At 39.5% G+C, this 22233-nt stretch overlaps 1 protein-coding gene across 4 annotated transcripts in view; it reads left to right on the plus strand.

The window, feature by feature from the left end:
- DST (dystonin) overlaps positions 1-22233 on the plus strand; it is a 512931-nt gene that overhangs the window by 225910 nt on the left and 264788 nt on the right. For all 4 annotated transcript variants that reach the window (XM_055079784.1, XM_055079785.1, XM_024121802.2 and 1 more), the window contains one exon: positions 6476-6537. In XM_055079784.1, coding sequence (XP_054935759.1) covers positions 6476-6537 — 62 coding nt within the window. The remainder of the gene's footprint in view (positions 1-6475; positions 6538-22233) is intronic.

Genomic DNA, 22233 nt, shown 5'->3' on the forward strand with positions numbered 1-22233 from the left:
TTGTAAAGCAGAAACTAACACACCATTGTAAAACAGTTATACTCCAATAAAGATGTTAAAAAAAAAAAAAAAGTATTCCCGGATTGTAAATTGCTTTCCTGAAGAAAGTTGAGCCCCTAATGTCCACATTAACTCTTTCCTCATTCTTGTAGCATTGTGGGAAACTTCACGTGTTAAAGAACCTGCCTTGGCGTACTTGAAGGGGAATCATCTAGGTTTTTTGAAGTTTAAAAGAAAAGATTAGGTTGTTACTGTTAGAAAACAGTATCAGAATCTATGAATCACGTGTTATTTAGTTCACTTTAGTCTTTGTACCTTAGCCAGTACTTTAGCTGTGGATCATAATCCCAAGGTATTACCTCAGTATTAACCTGCTAAACGTTTAGCTCCCACCTTATATTTTCAGCAGTGCTTTTGAAAAGCCGCTAGCAACAACCGCAGCAAAACCTCAGTGATCAAAAAAGCCATTTTATGGTTGTATAATTTAAGTGAGTTTCTCATTATTTGATCCTTCGATTGAATCAGCTTTCTTGATCTACCACGTGGCTAAAAAATTAACCATTAAGGGATTAGTTTTTAAGAACGTGTGTTCTATTCTTCGTGTTCCTTAAAATATAGGACCAGTTTTTATTAATTTAGAAAGAAGTAAATATATATATATATTTTAAAAGGACAAGTCAGAATTTAATAATCATCAAATATTAGATAATTAGATTGCTTCTAATTTTTCCATCATAAATTATGCAATTAACATATCAATGTATATGGCTTTTCACAACCCAAAGAGATATATTTTATTTTTGTAAATTTATTTTTTAATTAAAGTACAGTTGATTTACAATGTGTTAATTTCTGCTGTACAGCAGAGTGATTCAGTTATACATATATATACATTCTTTTTTAAAAATAAATATATTTTATTAACCATTATGTACCAAGAGGAGTTTGTATAATACACATCATATGTTAAATTTAATGGGACAGGGTAAATTTGTTAGAGCTCATATTATTATGTGATGATTCAATAAATTAAGAAAATTTTGGTAGATAGCTATAGGAATGCTTTTCATCTCATATTTCGTAACTTGATATGGAAGCTGTCTATTCTTGAACAAGGATTTTTAATAGTACATTTTGTTTTTTACTTGACGATTTAACATTAGGGTCCTAGGTTATTAATTGGATGGTATTAATGTGGATATTGCCTAGGAGGTACTCTTTTTCTTCCCCTCACTCTGTTTTCTTTGCTGGAGGTTAGAAAAGCACTGCCGAAATGTGATAGGAGCCCTAGACTTTGTTGAGGAGGTTCCCTTGTTTGCACTCGCTTGTCCAAAGTCCACAGCCGTCAGGAGAGCCTGGCTCCCCAGCACTGTGTGTGATTGGGGTGTGCTCAGTACTTCCTTTTGAAAGGAAAGTTGGCAGGATCTTGGGGTAGTGGAAGCAATTCTGGGGGGAATCACGACACTTGAGTTCTACTAAGCCTCTTTGAATCTGAAATTATGAGATCAGGGTTTCCTTTTTTAAATTAATTTATTTTTATCAAATTATAGTTGATTTACAGTTTTGGGTAATCACAACACAGTTTTTTATATGTAAAGCTGAATCACTGTGCTGCACACCTGAAAGAAACTGAATCACTGTACTGTACACCTTAAACTAACACAACATTGTAAATGTATTGGGTTAAATGTATTGGGTTGGCCAAAAGTTCGTTCGGGTTTTTCCATAACATCCTACGGAAAACCTGAACGAACTTTTTGGCCAACCCAATATTATATCTGTTCTTTTTCAGATCCTTTCCCACATAGGTTATTATAGAATATTGAGTAGAGATACAGTAGGTCCTTGTTGTTTATCTGTTTTACATATAGTAGTGTGTATATGTTACTCCCAAATTCCTAATTTATCTCGACCCCCCAACCTTTCCCCTTTGCTAACCATAAGTTTGTTTTCTATGTCTGTGAGTTTATGTCTGTTTTGTAAATAAGTTCATTTGTGTCATTTTTTTAGATTCCACATATAAGCTATATATGATATTTGTCCTTCTCTCTGACTTACTGTACTTAATATGATAATCTCTAGGTCCATCCGTGTGGCTGCAAATGACATTATTTCATTCTTTTTTATGGCTGAGTAGTATTCATTGTATACGTGTATCCCATCTTCTTTATCCATTCATCTGTCAATAGGCATTTAGGTTGCTTCCACGTTGGCTACAGTAAACAGTGGTGCTATGAACATAGGGGTGCATGTATCTTTTTCAATTATGGTATTCTCTGGATATATGTCCGGGAGTGGGATTGCTGGATCATATGGTAGCTCTATTTTTAGTTTTTTAAGGAACCTTCATATTGTTCTGCATAGTGGCTGCACCAGTTTAAATTCCCTAATTATTAGGGAAATGCAAATCAAAACTACAGTGAGGTATCATCTCACACCAGTCAGAATGGCCATCATCAAAAAGTCTACAAATAATAAATGCTGGAGAGGGTGTGGAGGGTTTCTTTTTGATGGAGAAGTCTGCACCAGGTCTGGCTTCTGTCTTGCTAATTAATCTCCTTGCCCTCCTTCCAGCCCCACTTGCCTGCCCTGGACAGGGATGGCCTTTCTCTCCTTTGTACTGCTTGCGTGGTGAGTGCCACATCCTTTGCTCAGCTGGCGTGCTTGTCACACTGCCTTCCTGTCAGGTGCCCTCTCTAGGTGACAGCTCCAGAGAACAAGGGCCAGTGCTCTATCTGTCCAGTCTGGGGGGCCCAGCGCTACACAGCACTGGGCTCATCCAAGGATCTGATGGATGCTGGGGTGAGGGAGGGAGGGAAGCTGGGACTAGTAGATTGCTTCTCTTTCTTTGTTCTTGCCTTACATACTAATTATTTAGGTTCATTCTGACCTCTTTAGGAATAGCAAGGCTGAAAGACATTTACGACATCATTATTACTTTTAGAGATACAGTAATATATACCACTGCATCTAAGTATATAAGGAATTATACCTTGTTATCCTGAGTAGGATTAGCCTTTGGGAAGCATAATTAATTCACATCATGGGCATTTGTTTATTGAGTGCACAGAAGCATCATGGCATCTACTGTGGGTAGACAAAGATGACTGAGGTCGAGATCATGCCCCAGAGGGGCCAACAGGGGAATTCATAAATATTTTGTGGATGATAATGTTGGTTAACAATTATTGATAAAATTGGTCTTGGTGGAGTAGTTATATGCAAAGTGCCTGGGGATTTTATTTTGGGGATCCGGCAAGTTTAATAATTTCAGCATAAATTATTATTTATGATAATAAATAATAATTTATATTATTTATATATAAATAATATATATATTATATTTATATTCAGATTTAGTGAACTTCTGTCTTCTTGGTCAGCTTTTCCAATTTTTAATACCCAAAGTGAAGTCAAGAATGAGACTGGAGGTTTGGGCACTGAAAAGGAATGTGTTATTGGCGGTACCAAATACAAGGCCCTATTTAGGTGCCTTTTGGGTTCTCCCTGATGGTGATGGGAAGTAAGAAGGGTTTCAAGGGGATACTTTGGAGAAGAAATGCTTGTGAAATACAAGGGACATAACAGGGTCCCTCCCCTGCCCTTTCATGTTGGCATTAAAGGGTAGGAGAGCTCTAAGTAATATGCCATCACTGGGTAGCGTTGCAAAGAATCAAATCTGAACAAACTTTTGGATTGCTTTACTAAAATTTATTTATCCATTTTTTAAAATCATTGAACATTTATGTTTTTTTCCTAAACTTTTATTTTGAAATAATAGCACTGATTTATATTCTCATAGACACATTTTGTGCACAACCATGATGATAGTTTTAAGATAAATTTTAGAAGTGGACTTACTGGGAAAGAATATTACATATAATAATACCCTTTATTATTATAAAGGGTATAAAATATAATTAAATATATTTTTAAGGCTTTTGATATTTATTGGCAAATTGTCGTAGAGCAGCACTGTCCAGTAGAAATTTTTGTGACAGTGGGAATGTTCTGTATCCGTACCCTGTCCAGCGTTAGTGAGTGCACACTTGAATTGTGACTGGTGTTACCAAGGAACTGAATTGTTAATTTTATTTTATTTTGATTAATTTTGGTTTGAAGTTAAATAGCCACATCTGTGACTAAGGGCTGCAGTATTGACAGTGCAGGTCTAGGAGATTTCAAACAAATTACATTTCCACTAGCCATATATATATATATATATATATATATATATGGCTATATGTATATATATATACACATATATAAATATATATATATGCATATGCATATCCACAGATATATATAAATGTATCTGTGCCCTCGTCAACATGAATTTTTTTTCATAAAATCTTGACAACTTGATAGGTGAAAAAACTTATTTTTATTCTATGTTATTATTTGTTAGTGAGGTTGAGTACCTGTGGACATTTACTTTTTTTCATTTTTAAAATTAATTCATTTCATAAATTTTTAATCATTTTCATTGTCTGCTTTTGCCCAGTTATACATTGATGTTCATCTTATTCTTTTTTATTGTTATTTTGTATTAATATTAGTAATCTGTGTCTCATTTTACAGATATTTTTCCCAGTTGACATATTTAAATATTTTTGTTTATGTTTAAATTAGTGTAAAGCACATAAATACTTTTCATGAATAGGACAAGCATTTTCTTTTTTTCTTCTTTTTTAAAAATTTTATTGGAGTATAGTTGATTTACAATATTGTGTTAGTTTCAGGTGTACAGCAAAGTGATTCAGTTATACATATATTCTTTTTCATACTCTTTTCCATTATGGTTTATCTTTTTTTCTTCTTTTTTAAAAATTTTATTGGAGTATAGTTGATTTACAATATTGTGTTAGTTTCAGGTGTACAGCAAAGTGATTCAGTTATACATATATTCATTTTTTTCTCAGATTCTTTTCCCACATAGGTTATTACAGAATATTGAGTAGAGTTCCCTTTGCTATACAGTAGGTCCTTGCTGATTATCTGTCTTATATATAGTAGTGTGTGTGTGTTAATCCCAAGCTCCTGATTTATCACCCCCCCACCCATGTTTCCCCTTTGGTAACCATAAGTTTGGTTTCAAGATCTGTAAGTCTGTTTCTGTTTTGTAAATAAGTTCATTTGTATATTAAAAAAAATTAGATTCCACATAAGAGTGATATCATGATATTTGTCTTTCTCTGTCTGACTTACTTCACTTAGTATGATAATCTCTAGGTCCATCCATGTTGCTGCAAATGGCATTATTTCATTCTTTTTTATGGCCGAGTAGTACTGCATTGTATATATGTACCATGTTTTCTTTATGCATTCTTCTGTTGATGGACATTTAGGTTGTTTCCATGTCTTGGCTATTGTAAATAGTGCTGCAATGAACATTGGGGTGCATGTGTCTTTTCGAATTATGCTTTTCTTCGGACATATGCCCAGGAGTGGGATTGCTCGATCATAGCATTTTCAAAGAAACTTTCGTTCCATTTAAAGTAGTTTATGGGGCTCAGGGATGAAGAATGAGAAGAGAAAGAGATGAAGAGAGCGAGGCCTGTTTGCCCCTAAGGAAAGGATGGAGATGAGGACCAGGGGTGGGAAAAGAAACAGGACCATGGGGAGAAAGAAGAGCCGGCCCCAGATGTAGAGACGAGGGAGGAGGAGGACACAGAAGAGTGGGGTTTGCTGCCTGGGGGCAGGACGGGGAGGGAATGTGGCTTCCAGCATCCTGTCTAGATGTTGGAGATTAGGATTGTCTTTGAAATAATAACTTGATGAACCGGAACATTCCAGTGCTCTTCCTCCTGCATCATAAGACCTCCCCTCACCCTTCTCTGCACCGTGTCTAGTAACCAGGACAGTATCACTCTCTATGGCAAGGATCTAGTGGGGCGTTTTGTTGTCACCAGATCGTTCAACACAGGGAATCTAGGAGAAAAGCAGCATGGTTCGTGATTAAACCAGTGTCCACTTCCAGCCAGAGGACCTGAATTCAGTCCTGCCTTTTATCACAGCTTTAAGCCTTTTTCTGAATAATCGTCGACAAGTCCTTTGACCTCTCGACATCCTGGTTTCCTCTTATGTGAGATGGGAGTGACATTGCCTCCCTTCCCTCTTGTGGCTGTGAAGACCAGCTGGGATGTAATTTGTGGTCAGGTGCTTTGGGAAGTTCATGCAGGGGCTCAGTGGAGGCTGGTGGTGGCGGTGGAGGTGAGAGGACTTCCTGGTGGTGGTGGTGGTGAGGATGATGCAGTAGAGTGTGGGGAGGGCAGTGCTGGCAAACGCCACACTGGAAAGAGGCCAATCTTTCTCACAGGTAGTCTCAAGGTGCCAAAACTTACCAAGAAAATTCAAGTGCGCCAAACAGTACTTTTTGAACACCTTACTCTTCTTTATTTGCATAGTGATAATGAAAGTCTCCTATTCATAGATTTTTACCAACCATCTTTTATATCTTTTTTCCCCCTTCCAGATGAACGGGACAAAGTTCAGAAGAAAACATTCACAAAATGGATAAATCAGCATCTCATGAAGGTCAGTGTATATTTCTTTTGCATCTTGGAATTGTTTTGCAGGTTTTAATTTATTGTGCAGTACTTGGTTGTATGGCTGTGAAGCACAGCTTTTCAGTATCAAGTTTGAAGTTTCAGTTCTAGAGCATTTCACATGCATTTCAGGCATCTGTTATTATTTGGTATATGGCCTGTGGGTCATGATGGGGGTGGTAGATGAGTGCCCAGTGATTGCAGTGTCTTCTGTGACATGAGTAAAACCTCTTATTATTGGACTCTAAAAAATCTCAGCAGGTTAAGAAATATGTAAATATTTACATGTTAGGGCATCGAAAAACTGCAATTCTCAGTAATGTTTTTTCCTCCCAAGATTCCAAGCAAGTTCTGGCATCAGATTTATGCAGATGGCAGAGAGTTAGGTGGGACTAAGGATGGTTTATTTAAAAAAAAAAAAAAAAAAAGAAGGGACTACCCTGGTGATCCAGTGGTTGAGACTTCGCCTTCCATTGCAGGGGGCGGCGGGTTCAATTCCTGGTCAGGGAGCTAAGATCCCACATGCCTTGTGGCCAAAAAACCAAAACATAAAACAGAAGCAATATTGTAACAAATTCAATAAAAGAGTTTAAAAATGGTCCACATCAAAAAAAAAATCTTTAAAAAAAAGATAAAAAGGAGGGATTACAGACAGAAGTCTAGACAAATCAGTCTATCTCTTGTATTTAGTATGACCCACAGATTGGTGCTTATGTGTATATTTCTCTGTGAAGCAGTTAATAGTTGTGGTTCTTAAATTAATATTTGTGTGCCATGGGTCACTTTGAGAATCTGATGTAAGCTCTTCCAAAAAAATACACATGTGCACAACGTTTGCATACAATTTCCTGGAGTTATTCGGTCCCAATTCCAGTAGAATTATTGGATCGGTGGGACCCAATAACTCCATAAATCTCCGCTAAAGAGCCCATGGGATTTCACAATTAACTGTTAGTCACTTTCTTCCCCTTTTATGGACGGTCCTGAAGTTGGAGAGAACGTAATATTTTAAATCTGTTGTTTGGGACTTGGAAAAGTTTTCTCGCATAGAAACATTATGTTAATGTGGTTATATTCCTAAGCTATCCTACAGATCCTATTCAAACCATCATGTAGCCTAGGGGGATGGTGCCAGTACTGTAATAGCATTTAATAACCTTCTCTAAAAGCGATTCGTATTTCAGGGAGCATATCAGATTACCTGAGAGAAGTTTTAGTCCCCTCTGTCTCATCACCCATGGACAGAATCCTTTTCCCAAATCTGTTACGTCCTTCTTGGGGGCCATGTCATTCACCCCCCAACTGAGACTCACTTCTGTAAGGATGTCTGTGACTACTGGGATTTCTGTTACTAATCCTCTGATGTGTTGGCTGGAGATAAAAGGTGGAGACCCTCTGCTTTATGATGCTCTCGTGAGGCAGTGTCTTGTGAATTCTGAGGAAGGTATCACACCAGCAGTTTACCTGCCCTCCCCCAGTCTTTTGTGTCATCCTTTGTGTCCCACGCACACCGTGTAAGCAGGACTCTGCTACAGGCTAGGGCAGATGTGGGCTGATATGAGGGTTGCATTGTGGCACGTTGGAGCTGAAGGCTCTGACAGGACTTCCCCATCTCTGAGCTGAGTCCAGGGGGAGCGAGGTTTTGGATGAAGAGATGCCCCTTTGGTGGCTCCTGGCCTGGCAGACTTTGTGGCTGTGGCCATCTGGGGGTGGCACGTCGGGGACACAGAGGGCTTCCCCGGGTCTTCGGGAGTGTAAGTCACAGCGTTGGCAGTGGAGGGTAGAAACCCATGAGGGTGACTCCTGTGGGAACGCAGCACTGGCAAGAGACGGATGTTCCTTGGGGACCTACTGGGTACTGGGCGTGTTGGGCTGGGCCACTCACCTTACGAGGAGCTTGTAAATTGGACGAATGCGTGTAAGGAAACTGCCTTTGCTCAAAATTCAAAGCACTAGTTGAGCTTTTTGAGGACAAGTCTGCATTATCCACTCCTAGGGCGCATCATGGGGCCTGGCAAGAGTGTTCACACCATGTGTAACGCCCATGGCAAGTTTTAAATCACTTAATCCTCCAACAACCCTCCAAGGTGGTTTAATTGAGTGGTTAGGCCCACAAAGCTGGCACCGTCAGACAGCAAGGGTTCAAATCCTGATTTACGTGGAGTATGTAACCTCTTATTTTGATAAAATGACACATCTGGAAGATTTTAGACTTAGTTCTGCTGCAATCCAGTAAGAATTAGGAAAATAAGTATTTTATGCACAACAGCCATTAGATAGATGCCAGTCTAACTAATTAGGATTATAATCAAATTAGCTTGTTTCTTGAAGTAGGGCAGAATTTAAAATTCACTCTTATTGAAAAATTGTGCACTGAAATCTCTGACCCAAAACTCACATATGTGAGAACATAGTTTTTTTTTTTTTTTTTTAACATTTATTCTTTTATGTCTGGAAGCTAGAGCATTACCCTCAAGTGAAGAAAAATCATCAGATATCCCTAAACGTTTCGGGGCACCAGGCTCTTCAGGTTTGTGTTGTGAGTTGACCAGAGAAAGGCCAGATTTCGTGTCATCTTTTCCATGTTTCACCCACGTGATGATAAGAGGAATGTTGGATACTGTTTTTGTTGGGGGCCATTTGGTTGTAACCCAATTAGTAGGAAATATAAAGTAAGTAAATGGATTTTAGATGAAAAATCTCTACATTAGAAAGAAATATTTCTTCTGTGTTGATCTTGTTATATTCTTCCCTTGAAATATTGAACATATTCAGGGAGAAACAGGGACAGGAGAGAAGCAGATCTCTTACCTTTCTTGCCTTACCTTATACCCTTGCAACGAATGAAAGTATGTTATTTGAAGAGTTTTTCATAAAATTAGATTATGTTATATAAATGTTAAGGGAAAGGGTGACCATGAGGAATGAGTCAGCAGAATGAAGGAATAATTGATGGGTAAAGAGAGAAAAGAAGTGGGAATAAAATCATTTAGATAATATTCGAGTAATTTTACGTGTGTACTCACTCTGTTTTGTCATTTTAACTGTAGACCTTCCCCTTAAACAATGGGGAAGGGAAGGGGAAAGGGGGTTCGAAGAGAAAAGAGAGAAGAAGGGGTGGAGGAGGTTAAAGGGGGAAAAGAGGGGAAGGATGCCTCCCATAGCCCGGGAGTTTTATGCTGGGACCAAGTTCTGGAGACTCTGCCCTGGGCTTATTAGCTGCCTGGGCTGCTGACGCAGGCCAGAGTGTTCTCCCCATCTTTGGAAAAAATTCTTAAAAATTTTGCCCTTTCTAAGTGATTATTGTGGTTTAATATTATGTAATTATGGGCTTCCCTGGTGGCGCAGTGGTTGAGAGTCCTCCTGCCGATGCAGGGGACACGGGTTCGTGCCCCGGTCTGGGAAGATCCCACATGCTGCGGAGCGGCTGGGCCCGTGAGCCATGGCCGCTGAGCCTGCGCGTCCGGAGCCTGTGCTCCGCAATGGTAAGAGGCCCGCGTACTGCAAAAAAAAAAAAAATAATAATAATTATGTAATTATTTTACCCAACTTGTGGCTCCAAGGAGATCTGTTGTTAGTAGTTCTGCTCCTTTGGGCAGTGAGGTAATTGAGAGCTTAGTTCCAGAACAGACCTTCTTCACTGGATTTTCCTTTTCATTTGATAAATAGTATATTTTGTCTTTGAAAGAAGACTCTCCTACAAGGTTGTCAGTCTGTGACATGTAAGGCAAAGATGGAAGGTAGACAGCTCTGCACTTTATTATTGGTGTGACTGTAACCTTCTTCGCCCTCATCTGTAAATAGTGGATTAGTGTGAGGATTTGGTGAGATCGTCCATCTAAGCATAAAGTATGGTGCTTGGCAGATTGTCAGCACTCAGTCAGTGAGAGCTGGTGGAAGAGTGGGCTGATATGGATGGCTAACCAAATAGTAAAGCAGGGGTGGGGTGCCTCTCGTGCCCTGCTACCTGCCTTATCCAAATCTCTTCTTTACCTCCAGTACTTTCCCTCTTAGTACATCTGTTTTAGAAAAAGCTAGGGTTTGGGGATCAGAATCTATGGGGGAGATAGATTGGCTGTCTTGCCTTGGAGTCCTGCTGGGTCACTTGAGCCGCACCCTCTCTACACACCCCTCCCTTGTGGTCTGTGGGTTGATCTTGGGGGCCCAAAGGCCTGTTTTCCTCTTCTCCCACACACTCCCCTCGCAGAAAGGGTGTCTGTGAAGACTCAGCACACTCCTGGTCCTCGGTTGTACCTTCACTTGGATTCAAGCTTGGAGGATAGCTTTTGAATTGTCCAGTTTGCTTCCCTGATTTAAGAGAAGGGGCACCCGCCACAGCCCCTCCTGGTCTAGCTGCATCAGAAGCCACATAGCCAGAGCAGGACTTGGCTGGGGGCCCAGGTCAGCCTTGGGCTCCTTGGTGCACTGGGACATTTTGCAGATGCCAGCGGGTTCCCCTTGGCTGTTAGACTGTTTACTTTTCTCCACCTTATACTTTCAGATATTTGCTAGTTAATCCCCGTGATTTAGGAAGTGAGGATTTATGCAGCAGTAAACTAGCGTATACCCAGTGCCCAGGGGATGCTTCTAGCAAGGTCAATTTTTAAAAGTTTATGTGACTGAGAAAAGTAAACATCGTGGAGCTTTTAGATGATTGCTTAAGTTACTATTATATCCATCTGTTTAAACGCTGTTTCCTTAAAATACTTGGTTAGGATTTTTTAATATAGCTTTTTCTCCAGAAAAAAATTAATATAGACTTATATTTATCAGAGCTAAAATTACATTTGTTTAAACAGTTTGCTTAATTAAAACTCATGTTTGTTGGTGAGCAGACGTCTTTGGCTTTTTTCCAGATGTATCTAAATTTTAGTGCTCTGGTATTTCAGTTGTATGACTAAGCCTGTCCTTATTTAAACTGATTGTTCTGGCAAGAATGTTTTCCTTTTGATTCATCATTCTGCAAAATATATGTAAGGATGAAGCCCAGTTAACACATTTACATCTGCTGCCTCTACGAGATTCTTCACATGCTGAATATATTGGATGATCTCTAGGTAAACTATGGCTGTCAGAAACAATTATGTATTATTCTTTAGCATAATTTAAATTATAGTACTAAAACATGAACTGGTTGTTATTGAAAATACCTGTGACTTCAGTTAGCTAAATTTTACCCAGAGAGTTGTTCTAAAATATAAAATTGTTGGCCTTCTTCTATTGTTTACAGTATTTATTTATGCCCATTCTACCCATGGCACTTTATAAACTAGAGGGTCTTAGGTCACTATTTAATTTTTGTTATTCCTGATCACATGCAGTTCTGTCTTGCTGTCTAGAAATTTGTGAGTATACATAACAGATGGCACCCAGATCTAAGTACCAATGATGTAGCTTTTGCCTTGCTCTGAGGAAACAAGAAGAAAGGAAGCCCTTTATTTTCTGAAGCACTTTAATGATCAGAAGATTCCTTTTTAACTCATTGTTTGCCTGGGCCCAGAATTAGAACTTGAGCCATGAATGAGAGGCTGCATTGAAGAGGAATAATTTAAGGGAATGAAAAATTTTTGCAAGATTGCAGTCTGGAGAATTCATATAATGTGCTTTACTTGTGTTGGATCCATCTAACTAACCGTTCATGGTGGAAATATATTCTTCAGCACTGGTTAGCTGTACTGTAAATGTATTAATTAACATTGTGTAATTGGATGTTTGGTCTGAGTTTTACTTTATTGATACATAAATGCATTTGGAGAGGAAGAGGCCCTGGATTCCATATTGAACCACACCCTCTTAGTAACCTGCTTGGTTACCACCTGGGAGATACCCAACTGATGATTACACTTTTATCTCTGTTCCATCTTGTCTTTGGAAAGCTTGATTTACTTACACCATTGACATCCTTTGCACACATTGTAAAGGCAATGACTTCATGGCCCTGCTGAATCAATCACACTATTCTTTGTTTTGCGATTTGGTGGCTGGGAGGAAATGTAAATCCCCAAGCTGAGAACACAGTGGTAACTTTAGGGAATAGGAAGAAATCTCTATTTGCTCTGTGTTCTCGACCATTGCATACTTCTTGAGTAATTTTACCATCTTTGGGCACAGATGAGAGAGGAAAATGTTTGAAGCATCGACTTTATAAAGGGCTAATGAAAAATACCTTTTCTGAAAGTATAATGCGGGTTGTGGTTCTTAAAATTGTCAAATAAGGTATTTTTTCAAGACCTTAGACTTATACACGTGATTCTTAAACTTTAGCTGCATCAGAGCCACTTGGAGGGCTTGTTAAAATAGTTGGTTGGGCCTCAGCCCAAGGCTTCATATTCACTGGATCTGGGGTGGGGCCTGAAAATTTCCCATTCTAATAAGCTCCAGGAAGTTGGGTTTCTAACAAAAAGCTGATGCTGCTTAGCTGGGGCCACACTATGAGAGCACCTGTCGTAGATAAAATGATAAATATTGTAATGAACCATCAGTTTCCTTTGATATAACCAACAAATATTCTGATAATGTTTACAAAATAGTAGTAGCTATTGCACCTCTACTGTATGCTGTTTATTAATTAATAATAAAAAATTAATAATAATTAATTTATTGATATTTAAATATTAATACTATTACTACTACTACTAATAGCTGCTAATATTATTTGAGAGCAAACCACATGCCAGGCTGTCACTTTCACGTCTTAATGTGTTTCTCACAACAGTTCTTATGGACAGGACCTATTTTTTAAAATTTATTTAATTGAAGTATAGTTGATTTCTAATGTTATGTTAATTTTTTGCTGTACAGCAAAGTGATTCAGTTTTTTATATATATATACACGCACACACACACACAACCATACATTCTTTTCATATTCTTTTCCATTAAGGTTTATCACAGGATATTGAATATAGTTCCCTGTGCTATACAGTAGGACCTTGTTGTTTATCCATCCTATATATAATAGTTTGCATCTGATAACCCCAACCTCCCACTCCTCTCCCTCTTGGCAACTGTGAGTCTGTTTCTGTTTCGTAAATAAATTTATTTGTGTCATATTTTAGATTCCACATAAAGTGATATCATGTGATATTTGTCTTTGTCTGATTTACGTCACTTAGTATGATCATCTCTAGGTCCATCCATGTAGCTGCAAATGGCATTATTTCATTATTTTTTTATAGCTGAGTAGTAGTCCCTTGTATATATGTACCACATCTTCTTTATCTATTCATCTGTATCCTGACTGTTCTTAATCCCCACGTTACAGATGATGAAACTGATGCCCAGAGAGGTTCCATAATTTCCCCAGGTCATATAGCTAATAATTCTCAGGATGTGTATGGAAAATAAGGCTAAGAGAGAGTACACCTGTCTGAGGAGGAAGGGAGGATGACACCCCAGTCTGGCTGACTCTGGATCTTGTTCTCTCTCTACTGCACTAAATTTTTAAGGATGAATTTAGTGATCAAAGCTAAAGGGGGAAGTTGAGCTTACGATGTAACGTTTAAATTATTTCTGTTGTGGTGTAAGAGATAGTGTACGTAGTAGAGGAAGGGTTGAAAGCTTTTGGAGGAAATGTCTGGTTAAAGGCTCGAAGTGTAGAATATAGAAGCAAATCAGGTTTTTGTAAATGTGAAAAAATAGTTGACTTGGTAATCTTGACAACTTCAAGATTGTAAGAGATAACATAGAGGAGTGTGAAGTCACCTGCTAGTATGTAGGTGACTAGTAGCTTGGGATTGAGAAACTCTGAATATCTTCTCATCATGAAGAAGAACAATTTCTTTGTGATAAAATTCCTCATCAATAAAAAAAGGTCCAGAATAACACTCAGTTCACTTTCAGCAGGGCTGTGTTGAACTTTGGTATAAGCAGGGCTGTATCTGAAATACAGTGTAGAAAGTACTGTTTTCATGCAGCTTCCTGTTTTGTTGGAGACATTAAATACATTTGTGTAAAACCGTTACCAGTTATGCCAGGCAGCATAGGATGAAGTGCCAGAATGAGTAGGAGACAGTAAGTGTTTTACGAGATCAGAGCCAGGAGACTTGGGCGGCCCTGAGTATCAGGGACTGTGACAGGGTAGGGACATTGGCTTACCTGGGTGCAGAGGAGGGGATGGGCTGGGGCCGTGTGTCGTGCGCCTGATGTACTGGACCACTAGGGTTTGCTGGAAGGAGACCAGGTTGGATAGGAATGGTGAAGCCACACCTGAAACTAACACAACATTGTCAGTCGACTATATTTCAGTAAAAGTTTAAAAAAAAAAAAAAAAAAAAAAGAAAGAAATGGTGAAGCCAGGTAAGAAGCAGATGTGATGGGTTAGCCAAGGATGTCATTGGAAGTTTTTGAGGACAAAAGCAACGTAACGTAACTGGCATTTTAGGAAGAACTGTGAATTTCACATATAGGTGTTAAGGAACTAGAAGTAACTATATTGTGAATTCTATGAAGGGACTGACTGTGTTTGCTGAATGAGGGAACCTACGGGGAGGGGACTACAGGGGCCTCTGTCTTAGTTCTTTCCTTTGTTTTGTAGCAGGTACTCAGATGGAGTTGGAGAGTGCCTGCTGATCAGATTATAGGTTGGAGGGATACTTAGTGTAATAAATAGATCAAGAAAGCTGGACCTCTAGTCTCATCAAAAAGACAGAACTTAACAGTGGAAAATGGAAAGTTCTGCTCAAAGATTGAAAAATTTCCCTGTAGGACACAGAAGGTCTGGTGGGGCAGCGATTCATGCAATCAGAGCTGGGGGGTCCTGCTGACTGCAGATTGACAACAGTGATGCACCTGCATGCAGTCTCAGGCCATCTTAGCAGAGCTGAATATGCTCTGGTCAGCCCACATCCAGGGTCTTTTGTTCAGGTCATGACAGTGCGTTTTAAGGGACAGTCAAAAGGAAAGTGACCACAGGAGGCAACCATGATGGTTAGCGTCTGAAAACCATCTCTCGGATGAGGGATGACAGAGACAAGTGGGGAAGGTGGCTTTGAGAAGAGAGGATTACAGAGAAATGTGTTTTCAGATATTGACAGGGTAGTCATATAAGAAAGTGCAATTTGGTGTTTATTTGATCCGAAGATTGATGAACACTTTCAAGTTTGAAGATTTAAATTCAGTATAAAACCTCTCTCTAAACATCCGCAGTGCCCAGTAATAGGCATTCAGTTAAGTGTTTTTTGATCTAAGGGTATATTATTAGTTTCTGATGGCTGCTGTAACAAATTACACACACTCGGTGACTTAGAGCAATGAAACCTATGCTCTCACAGTTCTGGAGGGTAGAAGTCTGAAATCAGTTTTTCTGGGCTGAAATCAAGGTGTTAGCAAAGCCATGCTCCCCCCAGAAACTCTCAGGGAGAATTCCATCCTTGTTTCTTTCAGGGTCTGGTGGCTCCAGCATTCCCTGACTTGTGGCCACACCATTCTAGTCTGCCTCCGCGGTCACAGCGCCTCCTCCTGGTCTATGTGTGTCAGGTTCCCAGTACCTCTCTCTTTTTTTATTTCTATTTAACAAAATTTATTTATTTATTTATTTTATTTGATCTTATTTTTGGCTGCATTGGGTCTTTGTCGCTGCACGGGCTTTTTCTACTTGTGGTGAGCGGGGGCTACTCTTCATTGCAGTGCGCAGGCTTCTCATTGTCGTGGCTTCTCTTGCAGAGCACGGGCTCTATGTGCGTGGGCTCAGTAGTTGTGGCACGCGGGCTCTAGATCTTAGGCTCAGAAGTTGTGGCGCACGGGCTTAGTTGCTCTGCGGCATGTGGCATCTTCCCGGACCAGGGCTCGAACCCGTGTCCCCTGCATTGGCAGGCACATTCTTAACCACTGTACCACGAAGGAAACCCTCCAGTGCCTCTCTATTATAAGGACACTTGGGACTGGATTTCGGACTCACTGGGATAATCCAGGATAATCTTCCCATTACAAAATTCTTAACACATCTGCAAAGACTCTTTGCCAAATAAGACAGCATTCAGTTTCCAGGGATTAGGACCTGATATCTTTGGGGCCACGATCATCCTATTACATATGAACTATTAAAACTGCCTGGTGTGAAGTCAACCATGACTCCCCAGCCATTATGAAATTTCCACCAAAATCCTGTGGAGATGTAGTTAGAGTCTGTCAGAGATGGAACAGAAATGGTTCATGCATTGGTTGGAGGGTGGACTAGGTGGTGTCAAAGATGCTTTCCAAGACCAAGATGATATAATCATATCATTTGTTTACAGCAGTGGTCCCCCACCTTTTTGGCACCAGGGACTGGTTTCGTGGGAGACAAGTTTTCCACGGTTCGGGGGGATGGAGGGACAGTTCAGGTGGTAATGTGAGTGATGGGGAGTGATGGGGAGTTGCAGATGAAGCTTCGCTCCCTCGCCCGCCGCTCACCTCCTGCTTTGTGGCCTGGTTCCTAACAGGCTGCTGACCGGTACCCGTTGGGGACCCCTGGTTTAGAGGACAAGATGTGCGAAATACTAAAAACAGAGATAGACCAAAGATTTATTTTTTTATTTTTAAATTGTTGGAAATAATTTTATGCTTTAACAAGTTGCAAAAGTAAAAATAGTACAAGGAACCCTGCCCTGGTATGCTCTTTACCCAGATTGACTCTTGTTGACATTTAGCCTGTTTTCTGTATCATGACCCCGACACAGTGTGCATGTGTGTGTGTGTATGTGTGTGTGTGTGTGTGTACTTTTTTATCTGAACCATGCGGGGGTAAGTTCTATACCCCAAGGCCCTTTCCCCCTCAATACTTCAGCATTTCCCAAGAGTAGGGATGTTTTTTCATAACCACACATTTACCCACTTCATAAAGCTACGCTGCTTTACAGTCTGTTTTCTATGCCCCAGTTTTGTGGTTGGTCCTTTACACCATTTCCCCAGGGCAGCGTCCAGGTCATGGTCAGCGTTGTACTTAGTTGTCATGTCTCTTTATTCTGCTTTAACTGGGAACAGTTTCACAGCCCTTTTACAGAATTTTATGACATGAGCATTTTTGAAGACTTCAGAGCAGGGGTGTTTATTTATAGAGAATGGAGGATGAGTTAATAGTAAAATATATTTTGAACTTAAATTTATTTTATGACAAGAAGACAAACCTTTCTTTCCCGGGAAGAGTCATTTAAGTAGTTACAAGTGATTTTAGTGTTTTTTGATATAGTAGTGAATTACCTTTTCAAATTAAGAACACCAAAATTTGACTAATTTCATCAGATAACTTTAATTCCATCTTGTGGTCAATTATAATTTTTCTTCTTCTTGATTTCCTTATTGTTATTATTATAACTTGTGCTCCCAACACTGCCATTTTAAATGTTTAGGCTGTGCACGTCCTGGACGGGATGCATAACGTGGGTTGTTTGGTTGAATCCTTGTTTAACCAGTGACATTTGGGAAGCTCAGGGAACACCGTTACCTGCCCAGCGTGAAGGGGCTGGAACGTGACAGAGCTGAGGGTCAGTCCTTGGTCCTTCTGGGGCCACAGAAAAACTCTGTCATCCTGCCCCATTTTGCCTCAGTAGAGTCACAGGGCTAAAGAATGATCAAGAAATGAAGACACAGAAGTAGGGGTAAAGCACTATGCTGAGGTACATTGCTGCTTTCCTCAGTTCTCATCTCTCCCAGCATTACTTCAAGTCTTTGCTGATGGTTCAGCCATAAATTTTTATTTGCATTCTTCTCTAATCAATATACTTTTGCAAGAATTTAGAGATATAGATAAAAGTATATGAAAAAGCCAAGCAGCATTCCTGAAGGTGACAGTTTAATCAGAGAAGGGCACTGACTAAGGCATTTTTCAAAGAAAAAATTACACTCTAATCAGCAGTGCTGACATCTCCCAAGTCGTGTTATATAGGGCTTCACCTCAGCGCACGCGTTCTGTAGTGGGTGGATTTAAGCAGAAGACTTGGCTTGTTGTTTATACTGGACTCCAAGCCACATGAGGACTGCCCTGTGTTTGTCTCACTAAACAGGGCCTCGCCCCAGCACAGTGCCTGATACACTGTTTCCCTCAGATCCCTGAGGAATTTTTTGCCTCATGAGTGAATTTGAAACCAGATGAAACTTTCTCTCCCTAGTTTATAATACAGAACTATGACTACTGTGATGGGAAAGTAAAAAGTGTTGCTTTGTTGGGAGTGAGATAAAAGTTAGTCTGGAAGAAAAATAAGTCTGTGATGACTTCTTTTTTTAAAGCTGAAGATACCTATTGCGCTACAGGGACAGAAACTGAGGCCCCAAGTCAAACAGGACTATCGTCAGGACCACGTTTTGATCATCCTTTTTTTTTTAAATTTTTTTTATTTTTTTAACATCTTTATTGGAGTATAATTGCTTTACAATGGTGTGTTAGTTTCTCCTTTACAACAAAGTGAATCAGTTATACATATACATATGTTCCCATATCTCTTCCCTCTTGCGTCTCCCTCCCTCCCACCGTCCCTATCCTACCCCGCTAGGTGGTCACAAACCACCTAGCTTGATCATCCTTTTGAGGCCTCTGTGTGTTCTTTCCATGGCACAATTCAGTTTCTCCATTCGTGTTGGTAGTAGGAAGTTTAATCATATTAATAGGTGAGATTAATGTATTTATCTAAGGTTAAATACATATAAATAAATAAATACATATAATAAAAATATAATATAAAAATAAATTAAAGGCATATAAATAAATAAGTAAATAAATAAATTAGCTTTGCCATACTTACCCACCGTTATTTTCCTCAGTTCAGAATTTAGCAGATATTGGCTAGAGCTAGATTTTCCTCACTTGGAATTCTCTAATAATATACTGATAATATTAGTAGATTCTCTGTAGCCTTATTGCATGTAGGGAAGGAGGAAGAAATCTTTTCCTTCTACGCTTCTATGTTCTTGTTTGGGCTGTAGAACAAAAGACAGATTAATAAGAGAAAAGCATATACAGATGTATTTCATAAGAGTTTTATGTGATCCAGGAACTTTCATGAGGAAATGAAGACCCGAAGAAACCGTTAAACCTGAGTGTTTTTAACACTAGATTTGATGCAGAGTAGAGGGTCCTGGGAAAATGTGACCAGACAGAAGGGTGTGAGCTGAGAGTAATAAACTGGGGAAGCTTAGGAAGGCCTGTCTGTTCAGATTCCTGTCACCTGCAGAGATAAGGATTCTCCTTTCCTCCAGGTACAGGGAGTGCACCTCTCACATGAGGGTCTCATGACCTGCTCAGAGGAGAGGGGGGTGGGGGGAATGACAGAGCCCTGCCAGCAGCTGCTGTTTCCCAGCTCCTTCAGCTTAAAGAAAACATTCAGTCTGCCCAGGTGCCCTGTTTGGGGTAGTGTATCCTGAGCCCTGTCATGCAGGTGTGGTTAGGTTTCTTTGAAGGTTATCTAAGATGCTCCTTTCCATAGAATCTAACAGAAAGCCCTGTTTCCAGGCCCTGGTCAGTGTTTGCTGTGCTGCAAACCTGAGGGAAGATTCAGAAACTGGTTTAAAAGGGGCTGATAAGGAAGAGAAGTAGGAGGCAGAAACCAGGGACAAGAGAGCGCAGAGGGGCTGTGCTCTGCAGGGTGGGTGGGGGAGAACTTGACACAGAAAGTGGTCGGGGTGTCAGGGGACGCGATGGGGCACATTGGTCTGGTCTAGGAGGTTGGAAACAGTTGCCTATATAATATAGTCATTTGATCTTAACGTGATATAGAAGAGATGTCTGTGTGTGAAAAAGGGAGAGAGGGATGGCTTCAGAGGGAAGCCTGTTGAAGCTGGGAAGACTATTGTGTACGTCTAAAAGTGCTAAACTAAATGCCGATGGCCTGGGCTGTGGATTCACAGTGCTAACATATTCTGACACTGATGTCGGCTTAAAGAATTTCTTTTTTTCCCTTCTTCCAGTTTTATTGAGATATAATTGACGTACAGCCCTGTATAAGTTTAAGGTGTGCAGCATAATGATTTGACTTGCATACATCATGAAATAATGATCACAAGAAGTTTAGTGAACATCCATTGTCTTAAACAGATATAAAATTTTAAAAAAAGAAAAAAATTTTTCTTGTGATGAAAAGTCTTAGGAGTCACTCTTAAAAATTTTCATATATAACATACAGCAGTGTTAATTACGTTAATCATGTTGTACTTTACATGCCTAGTACTTATTTGAGAGTTTTGTTTAATTGAGATGATTGACGTATGGTTATAGGCTCAATTCGGTGCAGGTTTTTAACTGTTCTTTTATCTGTTAGGGATTCACATGTGTATTAAAGCTACACCACCCTAAGTGATCATGATGAAGGGTATAAAACTGGTAACAGCTGTGGAATCTAACAGACCTAGGTTTAAAGATGTGCAAATTTGGTCAGGTAATATGATATTTTTAAGGCTCTGTGTCCTTAGTTGTAAATTAGTTATTTACGTTTACCTGACAGGTCAACTCAATTACTTTATAATCTTGAAAGTACAAATACACGAACAAATATCTCTCTTATTGATGATTTCCCTGAGTCTTCAAGTGCTCTTGTCACTTCACTTGAATAGTTCCCCTCAAATGACATGTTCTAAGGAGTTTTCATATCATTGGTTCAATTTATATCACATTAGTCTAGGTTAATGTTTAATCTTTCACTTATGATGTATTCATGTAAGATGTTCACTTTTTTAATTTTAATTTTTTAAGTTTTTATTTTTTTAAATTTTATTGAAATCTAGTTGATTTACAGTGTTGTGTTTCTGCTGTACAGCAAAGTGATTCAGTTATACATGTATATATTCTTTTTCATATTCTTTTCCATTATGGTTTATCCTAGAAGATTGTTTTTGGTTCCCTGTGCTGTACAGTAGGACCTAGTTGTTTACCCATCCTGTATATAGTAGTTTGCATAAGATGTCCACTTTTTTTTTTTTTTTTTGTGGTATGCGGGCCTCCCTCTGTTGTGGCCTCTCCCATTGCGGGGCACAGGCTCCGGACGCGCAGGCTCAGCGGCCATGGCTCACAGGCCCAGCCGCTCCGCGGCATGTGGGATCCTCCCAGACCGGGGCGCGAACCCGGTTCCCCTGCATCGGCAGGCAGACTCTCAACCACTGCGCCACCAGGGAAGCCCAAGATGTCCACTTTTAACAACTTTTTTTTAACCTATTTTATTTTCAATTAAAAGAGGGATACGTTTCACAAATGAAAGTAGCAAAAGATCTACCTTTTTTTAGGATTTTCCAACAAGAAAATGTGTATGATATGGTATACAGGAAATACAGAGCATTACTAAAGTGCTGTTGCTTAATATTTACGCATGGTATTGAGATGCATTTGTGACAGAATCAATAACTGAAATAAATGTAAGAACATCTACCAACATAATATGGACAAGAATATATTTTTATTTTTATTACTTCCTCACAATGCATTTTATTCATTCATTGCCAAAATTTCAGATTCCATTGGAATGAAAACAAAATTGATGCAGGAGTATGCCAACCTTTAAATTGCGTGTCCATTATAGGGGTATGGGAAATGATATTTATTGGCAACCCATAGGTCTTAAAAAAATTTTTTTTAATTAAAAAAATTTTTTTGACTGCGCCGTACAGCATGCGGGATCTTAGTTCCCTGACCATGGATAGTTCCATGCCCCCTGCAGTGGAAGCTCAGAGTCTTAACCCCTGGACCACCAGGGAATTCCCCCCACGTCTTATATTAGGAACTTTT

The sequence above is a fragment of the Physeter macrocephalus genome, chromosome 18 (assembly GCF_002837175.3).
Source record: "Physeter macrocephalus isolate SW-GA chromosome 18, ASM283717v5, whole genome shotgun sequence".
NCBI classification, from domain to species: Eukaryota; Metazoa; Chordata; class Mammalia; order Artiodactyla; family Physeteridae; genus Physeter; species Physeter macrocephalus.